The sequence below is a fragment of the Manacus vitellinus genome, unplaced genomic scaffold (genome assembly GCF_001715985.3).
Source record: "Manacus vitellinus isolate BGI_N305 unplaced genomic scaffold, ASM171598v3 scaffold_3_pilon, whole genome shotgun sequence".
In the NCBI taxonomy this organism is placed as follows: domain Eukaryota; kingdom Metazoa; phylum Chordata; class Aves; order Passeriformes; family Pipridae; genus Manacus; species Manacus vitellinus.
Window position 1 is genome coordinate 10,541,811 of NW_021940535.1, and position 19,831 is coordinate 10,561,641.

Genomic DNA, 19,831 nt, shown 5'->3' on the forward strand with positions numbered 1-19,831 from the left:
ATGACAAGGAGGGAGAAGCACACCAGCCGTGCAGTCTTGATGTAACCTGTGGGAGTTCCTTCCCAGGCACTAACATTCCTACATAGCCTGTGGGCAATGTGTCATGGCTACTACACACTAACTTGAAGGTACTACTGTAGAGTTGCAAACCACATCTACTGAACTAGTGGCTACAAGTCAGTGTTGACTTCATGTCTTTAGTGATTAAAATCTCCCTTTTAGAAATAACAGATTCCAGTTCCTCAAAGAAAATGATTTCTCACTGGTGATTAAAAAGTCCCTTCCTTCATAAAAGAAGAAAATACTCTAATGCATTAGTAGACACTGATCCCAAAAGCCCTATGTGTGAGCAATACATATTCCTATGAAACATAATGGTACTATTTGCAATTTTTTTTGCAGAGTCCATGACTAAATCTTCCAAGGCAAGCAAAGATGCTATCAGGTGACTCAGACACAGATTACTAGAGTCAATGTCTTGGCAATTAATATAAACACATTGCCTAACTAAAGGTCAATAGGAGCTTTGAATATATGAATCTTCTCTGAAGGGCAAATACTCTGTGCTTGAGATACTTTATTAAATGAATGAGTCATCAAATGATTGCACTGCCACTTCAAAACACAAAACAGTTTAGTAACAGTAGAGGACATTTTATACGGGTTCTATAAACTCCAGGTACTACACTGTAAACTCCAGGTACTACACTGTAGGGAGTTAATTTTGTCAATCTTTTCTATAAACAATTATGACAAAAAGACCTAAAGATTTAGCAATATGGACTCCTCTAAGATCTTAAAAAAGAGTGAACATTATATCAAGTCTCTTGGACTTCATACTTGGAGAAATGGCTTAGCAGTCTACTAAGAACAAGCTACATAATCTTTCAAATGAAATAAAATTTATTTACACATTCCTCTATTTTGCTGGTTCTGGCTCAATTTTCAAATTATATAGAACTAGGAATATCAAGAATTAAAATTAAATAGAACTGAATATAAAGCATTTGCCACGTATTCATTGTCTATAGCTGCAAGTTTCATTTTGGTTATGAAACGCTCAGGGGAATGACCTTTCAGTACAGTAAACTGAAATTTTATGACACTATTTCATTCTATTCAATTAAAACCCAATGAGGAAGCTAACTTTCTAATCTATAAATGCAGAAATATTTAATGGAATTACCATTTTATTGATGATGCAGAAGATGAGAACAAAGTGGTAATCACTGCACTCCTGCATATATCTCAAAATGAAGTCCATTTATATTTCATGCATAGTGAGCCACATTCTATTTCAAGGGTCAGTTTAACATTTAAACAAATTAATTTGAGGAAGATGTTTATAGGAATGAAATATATACACAAATGTGTATGATTATAATCTTTAGCAAAAAAAATCACATATTAAACCCAGATGTCCTTCCCTTCCATATTCAACAGCTCTCAGTTCTCAGTAGGCTCAAAAGGGATTGAAATATCCACTTTCCCACACAGACTGCCCATGAACAAATAGCCATCACATACCTCCCCTTTTCTGACTGTCTTCCAGCTGAGTCCCACTCTGTCCCATCCTTTACCCAGCAACAGAAAGACTAAATATCAGCAAACACCTCTTCAGCCTCCAAATGTTCTCTCTTTTCAAGTAACCCATACTTCTTGGGATAGAGCTTTACATTATCTTTACAAGTAGGTTACACTGAATCTTAAAGCCTGGAACCAAGATTCTGAGCTGCTGCAAGACCCTTTCTCATACTTTCATACAACATAACGCATGCAAAGATAGCACAGGTTCAGTCCCCAACATAAAATCATATTTACTTTCAGACCAAAAAGCCCTGCCACCCAGCTGAGCTAATAAATTCCGAGACAGGATTATACTGGCTGTTTTCCTTCTAGTTGTAATTAACATGACACACCCCTCCAAACACACATCCTCCAGGTCAATGAGAAACATCGTATGAGATCGACATGTTTCAAGGACAAGATGGACAAGGACAAGTTTCAGAGCAAGGAAACCGTCTCCCTTGACTCCAGGCCTCTTTCCCTATCTGAAGAAAATTACCTGACAGCTTTTAATAATGCATATACTCTATTTTAAAAGTAATGTTTCCAGCTGCCATTTTAATTTGTACTGATACATTCTATATTTCCCAGAGGAAAAAAATGTGAAGAAAGGTGTGAAAGTTTCTCTCTAGAACTCTTAAGATGTCCTTCCAACTCTCTGTCATAAAGAAAAGTTTACATGTCTTGCATGGATAAAACTTTGATCCTCAAACTGTAAGAGTACTATTCAATTAGCAAGAAACAAGTCTCATATTTGGAGAAGGCACTGTGTTTCTAATCATAATCCAGCATCCATTCCTCCAGCCTTCTGCCATCTATTGAATGTAGGGGGGGGAACAATTTTCTCACTTAGGGCAGCTAAGTATTCATCACTTTTGAGAACCACACTTGAAAATACACTGTACTATTATTAGAATAATATAAAATATGAATGATGACTTATCACTACTGTACTCATTTCATGTTCGTGCTTTCTTTCCCTCTACACACAGATGTTACCAGGTCACAGTCAGCATAACACAGAAAGCTGTCTTTGTGCTCACCTGCAAGTCAGCCTGAAATGAGAGGCCTCATTTGACCATAGCCCTTGTACATGAATTTCCAGGCTACATCTGGGTGAACCACGAAGGATTAATACCTGATGTACTACTCCTTTTCAAAAAGTTATTTGTTGTTCCATATGATATCAGAACATCTTACATGAAAGCACAATATCCAAAACAGACAAAAAGATGTTGTAGTTAGACTGTTCTAGCTTTATTAGCAGAACAAAGAGTAGTATTTAAATCACAGCCCAAAAGCTAGGGGGAATCTTGCTTTGCTTCAAGAGCAGCCAGAGGCACAGTATCAGAAATGAGTGTCACACAGAAGTTGTGTTTGTGTTGTACATGTCAAAATCCTAAATAAACCTAGGCGGACATGTTGGGCAGAGAACTCTGGCAGCAGTTAACTGCGATTCCTCTTTTTGCTTTGCCATTTAAACATAAAAAGGGTAGTTAAAACAAATACACTGTCAAAATGGATTGCGTATCAAGTTATTCCCCATTACAGGAGCAATATTATACTTACTGAGGCAGCAATAAATCTCTAATGAGAGACAGAAGCTTGCTGTTTGAGTTGAGGCTCTCCCCTTTCTCCTCATCCATGACCTCGTGGCTTAAAAGCAGTGATGTGGTTTCTGAGAGCAACCGCAAGCTGAAGAGTCTCCATTCCACTTGAAAATAAAGATGCCAAGAATGTGACCACACTGAAGCATAATTACAACAAAATGTGGAATTCATGGAAACTGTAGCTGATGTGCCCGTATACTTACCATTCTGACTGTGGACCAAAGAAACCAGTGGTGGGAGGATGCGGTCTTCAACCTAAAACAGAGAATCAAAAAGATCTGGCTTAGATTATTCACAGATGAAAAAAATAGAACAGAGATACACTATCATCCATGTTTATTCCACTGCTAGAGCCCTTAATCAAAGAGATGAATAACCATGGATATTCATCCATAATCACACTTACAAAGCCACCAAGTTAATTTTTCGCTGGTAAACTGCCATAAGTTAGAGACGTTAATGTACTTTGACATAGAAAACAACAGTAACATTGGTACAATTCTTTGACAGGGAATTTGAATTTAAAACAAAGAATTCAGTGCAGATGTAAGATATTAAGAAAAAAGAGTATTAGAGTATCTTAATCCCAATGCTTTAATCCATAAACTAATCATTGAATAAAGTTCAGATCAAACATCCTTCTAAACCAGAACTGCATAGAATTAAGATACACCAGGAAAGATGTACTACCTCTTAATTAAATATCCCTAAGCTTAATACAGATTCTTGAAAAAATTTTAGCTTCTTCCATTCTGGTAATACACAGTTTTCCACTAAAATTTAAACTCACATACATAAGATTTGCACTATGAAAAAATATAATCCAGTCAACTCTTTATTGTCCATGAGGGTATTGTTACAAATGCATCATCTGTCACAGGACTAGTCAGCTTTGCTCCATTGGAAATCAACTGATGACAAACTAGTCTATAGTTCAGTTACAAAATAGTGTATTATTAGTATTTTCTATAAAAGAATTGCTAAGTCTTTGTTAAAATGATGCACACCTTGTCCTTGGATTTATTAATACAAACAAAATTGCTGCATACATTCTCACTACACTGTGGACAGAATTTGGCACAACAAGACTGTGTTATAATCCCCCATGTGTTTTGCTTCAGTAATTAATACTAGAAGATAAAATTTCCCTAGAAGTATGCAGCTACTAATAGGAAACATCTACAGAAGCTGAAAGTATATATGAAAAAGGTCACTAAATGAAGTTAGCCTCTAGCCAGCAATAACTGCAGTTAGCAACTATTTCATTGCTGGTTGGTGGACTCTGTTAAATTAATCCCTGACATTAAGGGACTCATTTACTCTAGCTTTTTTCACTTACGAAAAAAACTACAAAATGCCTTTGTTCCATACTTTCAATAAAAGAGTTAAAAGGATTCTGCTTGAGATATGAAGTCAAACTACTCTTGCAAGTACAAACAGCAAGACCTGTATAGATAACAATATATCTCATAGCTGTAGTGACTTTTGTAACACTTCATGATTTTGAAATATTTCATGGTCTTTTCAGTTAAATAATAAAAGTACACTGCATTCCAACAACTCCATTAATGCAAGTTTCTGAGCTGTTCTACAAATGACAAAGTATCAGTTATAGCACACCAGTGAGGCAGGAAAAAAAAAAGGTATGCATTTGAGATCTTTCAGTCCAATAAACCAGTTCAACCTACTGCAGTGCTTCTTAAATGAAGAGGCACACATAAGTGGTAAATTAAAGGCGTGAGACAGAAAAGAGGAAAAGAAGCAGTTCTCGATTATCTGAAGCAATGTAGGGTCCTTGGATATTACGAATCATTCAACAGCAGGAGCATTGACTTAGACTTATACCAATTAAGATACAGCAGTATGATGCAACTCCAATTTCTAAAACTTAAAATCTTCTTTCGCTTTAATCTAGTATTAACAGCAGTCTTTCCACATTAGCAAATGCAGTTAATCCAGTCATAAGTCTTTTCTAAGATAAATGTATTTTCAACTGTCATTGTAAAGAAGATTCTTTAGATCTTAAATAACTGTAGTAGATTTTTCTGAACTTTTTCTAACAAAAATCTCAATTTTGGTAAACAAACTGTTTAGAAATGAATTCCCCATGGCAGGTGTTTGCCTCATGTCAGCTAAGTGTGGTGGGGAGATCAACTAAATAAAGTACTAATCCTATGAAAAATTATTTTGTTATGCAAAAGCATATCAGAATGCATATGCTGAAGGGAAAATCATGTATTCAATTTTACATGAACATTAAATCAGGTACTTCCTAACTCCACAGCCCTAATCTTCTCTCCATGCCATTTGGGTCACTGTTTTTTTCACTAATTTTTCCATTTTACTAGTGTGTACACAAATATGTAAACAAGATATGAACTTTGCAAGTAATTATTGAGATGAAATAAACTGAAGTGTAATAGTACATAAAGTATTTTTAATAAATTCACCAGTAAACTACAAATGTGTCGGTCATTTATTCATAGAGAAGCATGGTATTAGTATTTTGGCAAAGAAGAATACTCAAACACGCACTCATTCCTTCTTTTTTAAATGGCTTCTGATGTTTATGTGGAATCAAAGCTCCATATATGCATGAAGACAGTCAGATACAGGATTTTTTGTTTCAGTCTTTATCACTAAGATTGCTCAAAAAAAGGGAAATACTCTTGTTTAAGTCTAAACAGACTAGATAGGTTGAATATGCTCATATCTGTATATCATAAGAGTTCCTACCTTTTTAAATAGCCTGATATCCAGTTCATGATCAATACCTAACTGTCCAAAGCCAACACTGTATTTCTCTGTAATGATGGCATTCAAAAGCTGTGCTGTCATAACTGTGCTGTCATCAGTATCCAAAATTGCAATGAAATATTAAAACTTCCATACACACTACATTCGCATCTTCAAACTATAATACGTAAGTACAGGACCAAACAAAAACATAGCTCAAACCTGATAATCCTGTTTCTGCCAACTGGAAAGGAGTAGAAAGGAGTAGGAGAAATAGACCAAGCTTAAAGCACAAGTCTAGTTTCTAGTAAAGTAGTTCTTGAGTTAAGAGACTTCCTATGCTGATGTTGTACCTGTATTTTTGCATTTAATCTTTTCTCCCAAATATTTGTCCAATCCTACCTTAAATGTATTTATAATTTTAGCACATGCAATACCTATGGCACTGAATTTTACTCTTCAATTTTGCCTTATGAAAAAACACATCCTTGTTTATTTTAAAGCAGCTAATTTGATACATATTCTTATTTTACAATATGAATAATTATTTCTGAATCAACCTTCCCAGGCTATGTGCAATACAATACTCTGGAATTTTTTATTTTCAAGCTGAAGGTCTTACTGTCTCAGGCCCTCCTTGCATCATCACCCTGTACTTTTTCTTGGTAAGCTTCACTCCCTTTCAGAGTGAATGACCACAACCGCATTCGGTATTTGAGGCTTGAGTGCACCGTGATATTACCATGGTACAGTGATTTTTTTCTACTTTTTTGTCTGATCTTTTACTAGTCCTTCCTAATAATCTAGTTGTCTTTCTGATTACTGCTGAGTAGAAAGCTATCATTTCCACAGAAAAATGATGCTAAAAGATTTCCAGAACAGTTTCAAGTAGTTTAGAGTTTGACACTGTGGAAGCACAGTTGAAATTATTTCCCCCATGTGCGTTATTTGACATTTATCAGTATTGAATTGCATGTAATTTTATTTTCCTTTCACTATGTATCTGGAAACCTTCTGCAACTTCTCTGTCAGTTTTAATTTTCACTGATGTGAATAATTTAGTGTCATCAGTTAGTTCAGTCACCTCCCTTTTCTGGATTAGTTGTAAGTAGCACATGTTGCAACACATCTTTGTAAGGCAACACTCTTAAAATACCTAAATTTTTAAAAACTGATCTCTATTCTCAACTTAGTAAATTTTAACTAGTTAGAAGTTGATCTGTTTGAGGGCAAGAGGGAAAGGCCACTAATGGATATGAAGTCTTTGGTACATGACTTTGTCAAAACCTTTTTGGAAATTCAAGTATTCTATCTGAAACAAAAACATCTGTCTCCATAATGTTCACTAATTTCTGCGAGAAAAACTCTACTAATGTGGTATGAGCACCCAGCAAAAGCTGTATGCACTTTTCAACATTATTTTATTATGTACAAACCCCAGATCTTTGGAGTCTGCATGCTACTTTAATCCTCAAAGAAGAAAGAGGGACAAGCTACAGTTTCAGAGCAGTGAAGTACTCATCACCTACTAGGAAGGGCTTGAAAGAGAGAACTGTAATTTCAGTCCTTCTCTACATGTCTCCACTGTTCCGGAGATGTCAGACATGAGTCCTGAACCCTAAATATATGTGCCAGTTTTGTTAGAAACAAACATTGCTTTAGCTTTACTTAACCTCACCAAGCAAAGTCCAGGCTCCACAAGTACCCACTATAAAGCAGTTGTAACACTGCAAGGGCTCACAGTGGAAGGATCCAACACACTAATCCCTATTTAGTGGGAGGTACCCCCTAAGAATGAAGGTGGAGAACTAAAATTCCATTCACCTGTGCTACACAGCAAGGATGAATTCAACTATTGAACGTATACATGCAACCATCATGTATTAATGAACTAGCATATAACCAAAGTTACCCATTATCCCCTATAACTCAGGCAATGTTTATATGGACATATTAACCCTCTTCTCAAGGCCACAGAACTTGCCTTAATATGATTAACATTACCAATAACAAACAAAATAGTTCCCTTAATTAAAACTAAGTTTTAGACCTCTTCAAATCAGTGTTTAAGACCAAAGCCTTGACACTGGGTGAACACAAAAGGTAAGTAGCCTTTAAGCCTGGTCCATTTGAGAGCCATGCTGTTCTCAAGTGAAAATCACACCACAGAATTAAGCTTACATATAGAAACTATGCTATTCATTATATGCAGCTATCGTATCCAAATTCACAAATAACTATGTTCATTACTTTCAGAGATTTTTCTAGAGGTATCTTGTTTGTTTTGGTGTGCTTTTGTTTAACTTACCACTGGCCATTCAATAAAGACTTGGACTTGATGATCCTTGTGGGTCCCTTCCAACTCAAAATACTCTGTGATTCTACTGAGAAATATCTTCTCATCCTTTCTTCAAAGCAGAACATACCAAAGTGAAGACCATCAGCTCCCAAAACTTTTTTCCAGTCACGTGTCAGAGCTACATCATCAGCAGCTTGACATTTATTCTCATTAAAATTCCACATAAAAAGGCACTGCTGAAAGTGACTATGGAATTAAGATTGTCCTGCTTTCACGTTTCTTAAAGCATTTGCTGGTGGCACAGTATACACCTTATGTTTTAATATCACCAGTAATCTCTCAGAACATAATAGAAAAAATAATCTAATGCATGTTAGAATGGATTGGGAAGAAGGATGACACTTGTGTAATTTTTATTTAAAATTCCTCAGAACTTCAGAATCCTCATTGAGGGTTGTTTTTTTTCTTCTGGGAAGAGACAGCACTGATTGACTGACTCAGTATGTCAATTAGTAGAGAAATGGTTTCACAAAAAAGTCTCATGTCATCTGGATTAGTTTAACGGACAGAAAGCCACATGGGGTGTAGAATTTTCATCTACTTGAAAAGGGAAAGTGGTTGAAAAAATTCTGTACAATATGTTCATATAGTCATATCCTATATTGACAAAACTAAGGTGTCAGTGGTTAGATCAGAACAGCCTGTGGATGAAGAACATCACTGATGTTGAATCAAGAAAAAAGCACTTGCAGAAGTTTCTAACCCTTATGTTGTCATCTTTGGTGAAACTAATAACTCTCATATTGTCAAACAGTAGATTTCCATGTCATATAGCTTTTCCCTTGACTTCCTATCAAGCAACTCATCATGTTTGGGGTGCTTTTATTTTAGCGTGATTTATAAAATAAGTTTTAAAACCTTGAGGAAGAGAATCACTGCTGACAACTTTTGCCTTAACCAGATAACAACTTTCATGCTTCGGGTAAAAGATCATCTGTGCATTACACAAATCATTTTTGGGAGCTAGTTAGAGTATAGAAAGGACTCCCACAGGAACCGCCTGCCATCGTGAGCCTCATCACTGCTCTAAGTGCTCTGAATTAGCATATGGCTTTTTTTCAGGCAAAAAAATATACTTAACATAGAAAAGGAAAATGCAAATGATACAGTCAGTACAGAATTATTCAATTTAATTATATCTAAATATTTATCAAAAATTGGATAAACAATATTATTATAACACTTAGTATCTGAATTTAATAAATATTTTTCCATTTTAGGCAGGTGGAGGAAACAGGCAATTGGCCTTCCGCCAGTTTGAGAAATTGGGGTTTATATTTCAATCCAGTCTGTAGAGACTCTTCTTGATGACCTTCGTCATTATAATCACATACCCGAAAATCTAGTTCTGTCAAAAACTGCACAGTCACACAAACTGTTAGTCTTTATATCTTGTAACAATGCACACAACTGCAAGCAAAATGAAATTACTGCTCACTGCTGGCATTCACTTGAGCACTTTCAATTAATTTCTGTTGACTTTATCACACTTTGCCATATCTAATACAGTCACTCCCAACAGAAATGAAGCTCCTCAATAACTGGCTTCAAGTTGATGGTAATCAGAAATTTGGTCACAAAAAAATTAATTTTTTTTTTCTTGGTTCCAAGTACAAATATAAAGGCAAATCAAACATGAACTAAAACCCAGAACAAGCAATTCTTTGCTTTTCAAAGTGGGAAAGAACCTGAGATGTTGCTCCTAAATTCCCGCTAAATTATACAATTTCCATTGCAGCTAAACTAAAACCAGAACTCAACTGAAAACCTTTCTGTTTCTGCTTGCTTAATATAACTTTACTTTTTATTAAATTAAACATCATTAAAAATGCATTTTATTTCTTGTTAAAGACTTTAAAGCAGTGTCACTGTAGAAAAAAATGCATCCTCTCAAGAAGGTTTTGGCCTTTCCTCAGCCCCACTCCCCAAAATTGTCTTTGCAACCAACTTTGTCGAAATGAGCATCCAATCTTCTGATCTTAGCCTAGGATTCAAATTTCTCTCCACTGAAAGAGTTTCCTATTAACCACTGTTATACTTAAATATTGATCTGGAAGCTTGAACGTGTCTTGCTTCAACATTTTAAAAACGCACAAAGTTCTACTGGATGCTGGCATTTATATTCATAGATTCCAGTCATGCTCACATATAAGCAATTAGAAGATATCCCCTGAGTAACAACAATTCCAAAAATAGTCTGTATGCATCATAGAAGATGAAGTACCACTTTCCTCTAAAGTAATGTATGCTGCACATTCAAGTATAATTAGCACACTAGACTTCATAAATAGTATTAAACTAATTACTGTTCACACCACTAGTGGCAGATGTGGTTAGAGATTATTAATTACGATGGACAATTTCGTGAATTTAACATGGAAAATGCAAGGCGATTTCTCCACTTTAGTTTGAGTCTGAATGATTATTTGCTGAGTATCAGAAGGGCTCTTTTCAATTACGAAGAACTGTTATTTATGAAAATGAGTGAGTGAAGTAATAGACTTTCTAAAAATAAAAAAAGCAGTTCATTGACAAGGATGTAAATCTACATCTATTGTAAATCAAGGAAACTACAAAAGTAGTATGCCTCAGAAGTACTGGACAAGCACTGGTCAGGGAGGAAGTTTTATCTCTAGCTGTGTAACTGATATGCTCATATGGATTTTAAAGAAACATCTAAAACTTCCAACACGTGAGATGAAGTAAACTGTTCCCCAGAAATCTAGATACTTCAAAACTCATCTACTGCCAGCCACAGGTTACTTAACAGAGACTAGAATAGCCACTCTCTGGCAACACTAAAACATTCTACTGAACGTGGGGATTGGTGCAGAATCGTAAAGAGGAACTATCTCCTTGGTGCTATTCCAGGGAACCCCCCCCAGACCATTAAAACTTAAACAGGTAGGGGAATTTTATTTAATGTGCTGACACACACTATTGTTATCTCAGTAAATGTTGATGGACTCCCACAAAAAACGGTACATATTTCTGTCACTACAAGACACACTGATAACCCACAAAAGTAAAGCAATTATTTTTTAAAATTGAGGTGATTCTAGAATGATACAGATATAACACAGTGAGAGGCAGGCTGACAGGCATGTAGGGAGATATCAGTAGGCATTCATACTTCACCTACACTTAACATTTCCTTCCTAGGACATTATTTGTCATATTAGTTTCAAGTAAATTGAACTGTTCAGTTCTGTACTATTTTTCCTCTGACTATTAATTGGTTTGCTTTTTTGCATAAGGATCATTTTCTTGAATACACTCTTTTGTGAGCATAATGAAAAAAAACCCATTGAACTTATTTAAATTCGAATTTATATTTTGGATTAATTTTACTATTTTCACTTATTAAGACTTTATAATCTAAACATGTGCACATCAAATAGAATTCAACTTCTAGAAATAGTCAATTTCTAAGACCACCCATTCTTATTTAGCACAATCCCTAAGATCTGTCATTCTTATTTATTTGCCAATGCCTTTCTTCATGTAAGTGCTATATTGAGTGTGCCTTTAACCTAATTCCAATACAACACATAAATTTCAATTTGAATCAAATAGTCATCCCACTAAGTATGGTGGGTTATACTTTTAGTGGGAATTCAGGCACAGAAATGCATTGGTATAGGTTACAATGATTTGTCAAACACTGATTCAAACATTCAGACCTCCTGATTTCCTGACAACTGTTTCACGACATAATTGTTCTCTCTGCAGCTAGCTTAGCTAACAGTAGAATCTTTTAACCAAAAACTTCAAAGAAAACAAACCTTAGTGATGTAAGAAGCTTATAGCATGTGGGTTTGGTAGTTGTAATGCAATTTTTGAGTAAGAAATCTGTTACACTTAAAAAAGCAAGCAAACAGCAACAACAACAAAAAAACCTCAACACCATAACTGAAATGGATGATCTCATCAGGAAGAATATGATGGAATAGGATCAATCCTGAGGTGGTCTTTCCAAGCTATGTTAAAAGCATAATGACAAATATAGTGGTGATATTTTCACTAATACATAGCAATACACTTGCTTTGAAGCTGAAGAAAGACTTACAGAATCAAGAACACTACTTTTAAAGTTTAAGTCCTTCTAATTCTTGCTCTAATTTCCCAACTAAATACAGTAAACTGAGTCTGAATGCCTTGCTGCTTCTTTGAAAATCTCTCTATAAACAATAAGTATTTTTCCTGTCAAATAGAATCACAATACATTTTAAGCCGTATTTTAAACAGTTTCTAGATCTTCAAAATATTCTATTTATAAATGGAATTAGGCCTGCTAGCCCGCAACTATTTAAATTGTTGCCACACTTACAGTCAAGTGATGGATTGTCAACAAGCTGGGATGCTCTGTTACTGCTTCAAAGGTCAAGAAAGTAGTCTTAATCAATTCTTCCGATGCAGCTTGCCCTAATGGTAAAAAACCATCATATTTCCTTATAAAATGCAACCGTTATAATACCTGCATATTAAAGTACTGCAGTATCATAGGTTACCTCACCTATTGCTCTGTCCAAGTTTATTTCTCCTGATTCTATCGATCTGATGAACTCCTACAAAAGAAGCAGCGTTTATGTTAAAACACTTTAGGAACAAAAATTAGGAAGCATAATCACTGAACAATTACAACAGGAAATTCTTTAAGGAACTGTGTAAATACAAAATGTTAATGCACCTATAGAAATATTTTCATATTAATTAATTAAGACTGAAAGTACTAATGATCTAGCTGTTCTAATTCTGCAAGTCTGTAATGCTGCTGGACATTTAAATGTGGAGTACAGTAAGGACTATTACTCTGACTAATATCAGGAATTATAACATTTCCAGCTAAATAGACAGTAATGAAATGTCTTTATTTTTAACAGAAAACTGTAATTTCTTAGAAGACTTTGAACTACCCTGGAAATGGCTATGTCAAAATAACTCACTAAAATGACCAAAGACCCCTCAGAAAATGCAATTTTCTGTTATTTGTACCATCTTTTTGATCTCCATGCATACTGCACACATTATAGATACAGTTACACACAGAAGAACACGTAAAAAATGCATATAACTTTCTATAAAATAATCACCTAAATTAGTAACCATTTTAAGGAACAGGGCAAGACAATATTAATAATCTGGGTTAAGTAAATATTTTACAATTAGACTCACTATTATTTTGCTTTCATTTCTATGCATAGCTGTTTATTTCATGGGGATGCAAAAGCCATGTTATTAACATTTGCTAAGGAAGGAAAATTCTCAGCAGAATTTGTAGAATGCTCTTTTTTACTAATACAGCATTTAAGAAAACGGTACTTGTTTTATATTTCACTACCATTTAAATTTTCGTTATTTCATATTAAATTGGCAGAAGTATCTACATGGGTTATCTTTTTTCACAGTATGTAAGAAACAACTGAAGGATTCTTCTCTAATTAAAAATAGAGTTAGCAACTAATTATATATTTTATTGCTTAAAAGCATCTCAGAGGCAGTTATAAAAAACAACTGCTTCTATAAGAAAAAAGTTATCTTCCTGATCATTTGAAAAAAAATTACTAGGTATTATCTAATTAAGTAGTTTTGGAAGAGGGTAAATTATTTTGTTTGTTCATTTTAAGACAGTTTCACACCACCATAGTCTCAAAACTAATTTGGAAAAATCAAAGTAGTTGGTGCAAAATTTGTTCTGGCTACTAATGTTTATTTCCTTAACTTTGTATTAGAAACACAAGAAAGAGATGCACTAATTTAAGAAAAATGCAAACATCTGGGGTTTCTTAAGCAATGGAGAGAAATGGTGTATGTGTGTTTCACTACAGGTGATTCTGAGCAGTAGGAGCCTGCCATTAGCTGTGCCTTTGGGGCACAGTGTGTCCTCCATGTATTTATATTCACAGCAGAAAACATGAAAGGACTGTCCTGACTCCCTCTCAATTTCTTTGCTCAACGCTACTGAAAATTACAGTGATGATAGAAGTAACTTCAAAGCAGCAAGAAAAAAATTCTCCATGAACAACCATTGCAGGAAAATAACTTTTCCTTCCAGATACCAAACATTTTTCCGCTCCTCATAATTTCTTATTGTTAAGAGTAAGATTTTTGAATAAATCAGGAAAAAAAAAAAGAATGAAACAAACAAAAACTGAAAGACTGACTTGCTAAAGTCTTAGAGGCCTCAATTATAGCACGGTACTTTGAAAAAGTACAAGCTGATGATGGAATGTCCCTTTATAGATGTCAGTGGGAATGTTGCTAAACACAAAATTCCAGAGTTGCCTGACAGAATGGATAGTTACTCTTTCAGATGTAATTATATTAGTCATATAATAACACAGTTACACAGTTACATAAAATGGATTAAAATGTGATATTAATTTTTCAGATGTACTACTTTCCTCCCCTTTTTCATGTGTTAATTAAAGTAGTGTATGTAGGATCCTGAATTGCCTTTTTCAATGGAGACAGAACAAGATGCAGGAAATATTGAGTAATCTGCTGCTCCTTGATTTGAGAGGAAAGCAGTGATAGTACAACTAGCCTGACTTCCTCAGTCAATACTTCAAACAAGCTGGAGTAACATCAAAAGAAAACTTACATTATAACTGGTCTGTTGTACCTAAATTGTTGACAGAAGAATTTCACCTTCGAGAAGGTTGATTGAAAACTATTAATAAGTTTAATACTTAGTTACAAACGCTTCAAAGGGATAAAGGGCTTTGTAATTCAAGATCTACAGTCTCAATTTTTTTTCACCATTTTAATGATAATTTTTATACAAATATTTTAGTAGAGCTAAATTAAACTCACATTTTCTTGGAATCAAGACTCAAAGGAGAAAGAGAAGGGAATCTGAACATATAACTTGAATCTAATTGTTTGCAGTAAAGCATTTCTTCATGCTTTTGTGGAGGTAAATCCCTAGTTGTCATTTATGAACTCATGCACTTAAAAGTATTTGCTTAACTCTGAAAGCACAATTTTAGAATATTCTTTTATCATCATTTAGCAAAAACAACTGTTTTCATATGAAATTACATTAGAACTATACTACTTCATTTCTCCTATACTATCCTATGGCACTGTTAAAAAATTAATTTTTTATAGCTAATGTCATAAATAGGTTATAGATGTAAACATGAGACAAATATCTTAGCTCCATAGCTTTTCATCAACTAAATACAGTGGAAAAGTACTGGCAAGAAGAAAAAGGTGACAAAAGGAAACAAAACCTTAAATATAGATTAGATTATAAAATTTCTCTTTCATTTCTACTCAAAAAATACTGGCATGAAATTCTAGAGAGAATATTCTGTGTAATTTAGAGCTAAAATAAAAGCACACAAGAAATTCTCAGTTTATCAAATATGTGCAGTTTCCCTTTGACCCAAAAATATTTTCTGATTATAAATAAAGTTTTGTATATAATCAAAGCTTAAAACATATGTTCAGAAAAAAGTCCTCTTTCCAATTTAGAATTTAATGTAATTTTATTACATTAAAGCAATTCCCAAAATTTTATGCATAGTATTGTAAAAAATATTTAACTTAGATGGTTATACTCACAAGTAAGGTGCCATAGTTGAAAAGAAACTCCTTTGTGACTATCTGGGGACGAAATACCTATTTGAATTTAGCCAAAATTGGAAAAAAACCCATTAAATGCATATCTTATGACCAGAAAAAGTAAACCAACTATTTCACATATTAAAGAAAAAAGAGGACAAAATATGTATTTGCTGCTATCACTAGAGATGTTTTACGATGCACAAAAGTCAGATGTCTTTAATGCTGTTTCACAGCTGGAATACTCATCAACATACCTATACATTAACAACAGTTCTATTTTATTCATTCTGATCACAATCAGTAGAAATTAGATTTTGAGAAAATATAAGTTTGTCCTTTGTTTAACAAATCTGGGGGGGGGAACTACCTGGGATGTCACAAGGTGAAGCACTACAGGCATCATAGGAAGGCACATCTTCAGTTGTTTGGCCTGAACCGTTGATGGGTGTTTACGTCCCGAGACATTAGTTAGGGCAGTGAGAATGTCACCTACAGAAAACATTTCAGGCTGATTCAACGTAAGTGCTTCACCAAACAACAGCAAATGACATATAAAAGATCTCTGTTTCAGTAGCCTCTGTTCACTCCTGTCTTCTCCCTCCTGCTGCAAGTAGTGTTCGTGTGACTGTATGATAAATCAGGCTGATCCAGCATTTCTCTTTGCTTGCTCAGTGCTCAACCAGGTCAACTTCCTACTCTGGCTACAGGGACAGGCACGCAAAGGTGACCTCTGGCAAAACCTTGAGGACAGAAATATGAGGTGGGTGGTGAAGTAAAGGTGAAATTACCCCTCTTGGCAGAGTGGACTTAAACTGGCTTTTGGTGACTACATATGCATGGAATTATAGTATTGAAATTTTATGGGTGCAATTCTACTTCCAGTGAAATAAGAAGCAAAATTCTCATTAGACTTTCAGCTAACTAAGAACTGAATGAACCATGATTAGTGGGTGACATATGCTGAAGCAGTATGTTTTCCCTGTAGCATAGTTCAACTGGAAAAAAGAAAAAAAACATCCTTTCCCCCTGCTCAAAAAAAATCCCTTCACCAGCCATGCACACACATACTCTCATGCACAAATTTAACCATGATGCAAGTGCGCTAAAGCTATAGGAATTCTCACAAAAGAGGTAGCACCAATTCAATGAGAGAACTTAGTTACCTCCATGACAAACCTCAGATACAATAATAAGTGAACAAAACTTTAATTGCAATATTGAAAATTATGCTTCAGGCTTCAGAAGAGACATATAAAAAACAAGGAACATTATGCTAAATTTGTATTACATTACCTATTGTCTAAGAAAAGTAAGATCTTTCCTGCATGGGATAAAGAACAGAAGTAGCATGAGAATAGTCACAGCTCGTATGCAAGGAAAGAGAAGGAAAATTCTGTCCCTATAACCTGAAAATATTAAAAGCCAAATGCTGTCTTGAAAGAACACTTACTGTATTTTTTCCCTTAAAAGGGAGCTGTTCGAAACCGTAAACGGGAAATCACAAGACATTAAACAGATAAAGGATGGGATTCAGTATTTTATACGATTTTCAGGCCAGAAAAGGCCCTTCCTTTCAGAATAAGTCAGAGTTTAATCATGTTGAATAATACCAATGCTTTTCTTCTGCTCCCATGGAGTTCAGTTTTCAATATAAGCAGAAATGACAGAGCCTGGAACTAAAGTAGGCTGTAAAAATACCTAGCCTTAAAGACTTGACTCATTCGCTGCTGAAGGAAAAGCGTTGCTTAAAACTCTCCCAATACATAAACCAAAACACTGTTTTTTCATCGATACATTTTTGTTTTAAATTATGCACAATATCGTAATTCAACAAGAACTCTCTGTGGTTAGTAACAGTTTACTGAACAATCTACTTTCTATATTGCAGGGACTAAATCATCATCACATTAGGTAATTCTGCAGGTGATAAATTGAAAGATATGGTTACTTCCACTTTTAGCGTGATCTAAGCAATTTATATCTACTTCCTAGAAATAGGTTAAATATTATAAATGCAAAAATAAAATTAATTGCTTATTTATAACAACTGAAAACTTTTAAAATTATCCACAAGATTAACAATTTATTTCATTTGTTTAAATGTATCTTTAAGGCCAATTTCTACAACTTGTTAATCTATTTGGTTTACAGCTACATCTGGTGGAAGAAGATGGGATCGGTAAGGAGCTTACATAAACGCATATTAAAAAAGCCAGCTGGGATTAATTTTAAATCAACAGTTAAACTGCTTTTAACTGTTCCAGTTTTCAAATCTGATTATTTTTCTTAGGAGCCCACACAACCTCAAGCAGAACGTGTTCTCTCATCATATTCACAGCAATAAAAAGCCTACTGACAAATGTGGATAAATATGGATACATAATTTAAGATTAAGGAAAACAATCGACACACAGATATAGTTTGGAAAAGAAAGGAAAACAAAGTGTAAAAATTATGCTTGATATCAGTTGTCAACAATGCATTGAAATTGTAAATCAGTAGTAAACATGTCTAAGCAATTGACATATTATGCATTATAATAATAACTATATATTTGATGTATTCAACTTTCAGATTCTGAGGAAATGTCAGGGTCTGCTATATTAGTTGCATAAAGCATATATAAACAGTACGAGGTGAATTGCTGCCTCAAACATTTAGTCTGAGGCTTCCATCCTGAAATATAGTCAATATGCAAACCTGATATTTAGTTAGAAAAAAGGGATCAGATGTTTGCAGTAAGGCAAAAATTTGCATTAGCATAGGAAGTAAAGTTTCTTTTAAAATAGCAGCATGACATTTAGGTTTGCTAACCTTTGCAGTGCTACCACTTCATTTTCAATATCCTAGCGATAATGTAGAAAAGATGAAAAATACATCAGGTATCATCTCATCAGAAAATAATTTTATGAAAAAAATGCTCTTATGCATGAGCAAATCAGTCTCAGACATCTAAAACAACTGAAGTATCTAGGTTGAAACTTTCCAGGAAAATTGCCTGGAGCAAATACTCAACACATAAGTTTCAGGGTAAGTGATTACCACGCACTCAGAGATATGCCCTATTGCATCTCTCTCAGCTCTCTGTTTTGAGGGGCAAATTTGCTCTTAGGTTTTACAATGTTTGGAATACCTTTAGAACATTGATAAAACTTCTGACTGAACTGACAGTGTAAACTTGCCATTTCACAAGTACAAAACATTAATATAGGAAATCATGCATTCCAGTACAAAATATGTGATCATGACACAACTACGAAACTTCAGGAAGCTGATAGAATGCAAACTTTATGTAATCAGACAATTCAGTCTTTCCACCTGTATATGTAAGGAGATATTTGGTTCTTGAGGGAGTAAGCAAAGGTAAGGTTTGTTCAGTTTATCAACTGAATTTACCTAGAATTCCTGGCAGCTCCCTCACAATGTGATAGATGAGAAGATCCAGGCATTTTGACAGATATTCACTGCCACCTTGCTGCTCTTTTCCTGATGTGGTCTTCCTGCTGTCTCTTTCAATATAAATCACGAGCCTGCATTTAAACAAGTGCAAAACATTACCTCTCATAACAAAAAAATAACTCTGTATCTCAAAAATACTACTGAATCAGACATTTTTAATATCTGTGGTTACAATCAGGATGATACATTAGTTTTGGCTCTGTATTTTTTTAAATTTCAGACTTTTCTTTTAATATAGATAAACTTTAAGAATACCACAAATTACTCAGTCAAGGAACACAGGGAAGAAATCTTAAGCTACTTTAAGTAAGTGCAACTCTACTAGTTTAAATTAATATGTGATACTAATATAAGGAGTGAATCTCTCTGCAAACTTAGAGAGAGACTGATTACAATCTACTTTTGAAATACACAACCAACGTGTGCAATATGAACAAAAGACTAAAGACATTCATTTTCAACTTGTAAGAGATCCAAAAGCAAGACTAATTTAAGTCAATGTAACAAGAGATCAATCTTTCAATCC

General features: G+C 34.5%; 1 protein-coding gene across 6 annotated transcripts in view; it reads right to left on the reverse strand.

Moving 5' to 3' along the window:
• Window positions 1–19,831, reverse strand: part of ULK4 (unc-51 like kinase 4) — a 219,654-nt gene that overhangs the window by 125,410 nt on the left and 74,413 nt on the right. For all 6 annotated transcript variants that reach the window (XM_018075381.3, XM_029961913.1, XM_029961914.1 and 3 more), the window contains exons 23-29: window positions 19,243–19,376; window positions 16,214–16,335; window positions 15,844–15,900; window positions 12,788–12,839; window positions 12,602–12,696; window positions 3,380–3,431; window positions 3,136–3,280 (exon numbers count right to left, since the gene is read on the reverse strand). In XM_018075381.3, the coding sequence (XP_017930870.2) occupies window positions 3,136–3,280; window positions 3,380–3,431; window positions 12,602–12,696; window positions 12,788–12,839; window positions 15,844–15,900; window positions 16,214–16,335; window positions 19,243–19,376 (657 nt within the window). The remainder of the gene's footprint in view (window positions 1–3,135; window positions 3,281–3,379; window positions 3,432–12,601; window positions 12,697–12,787; window positions 12,840–15,843; window positions 15,901–16,213; window positions 16,336–19,242; window positions 19,377–19,831) is intronic.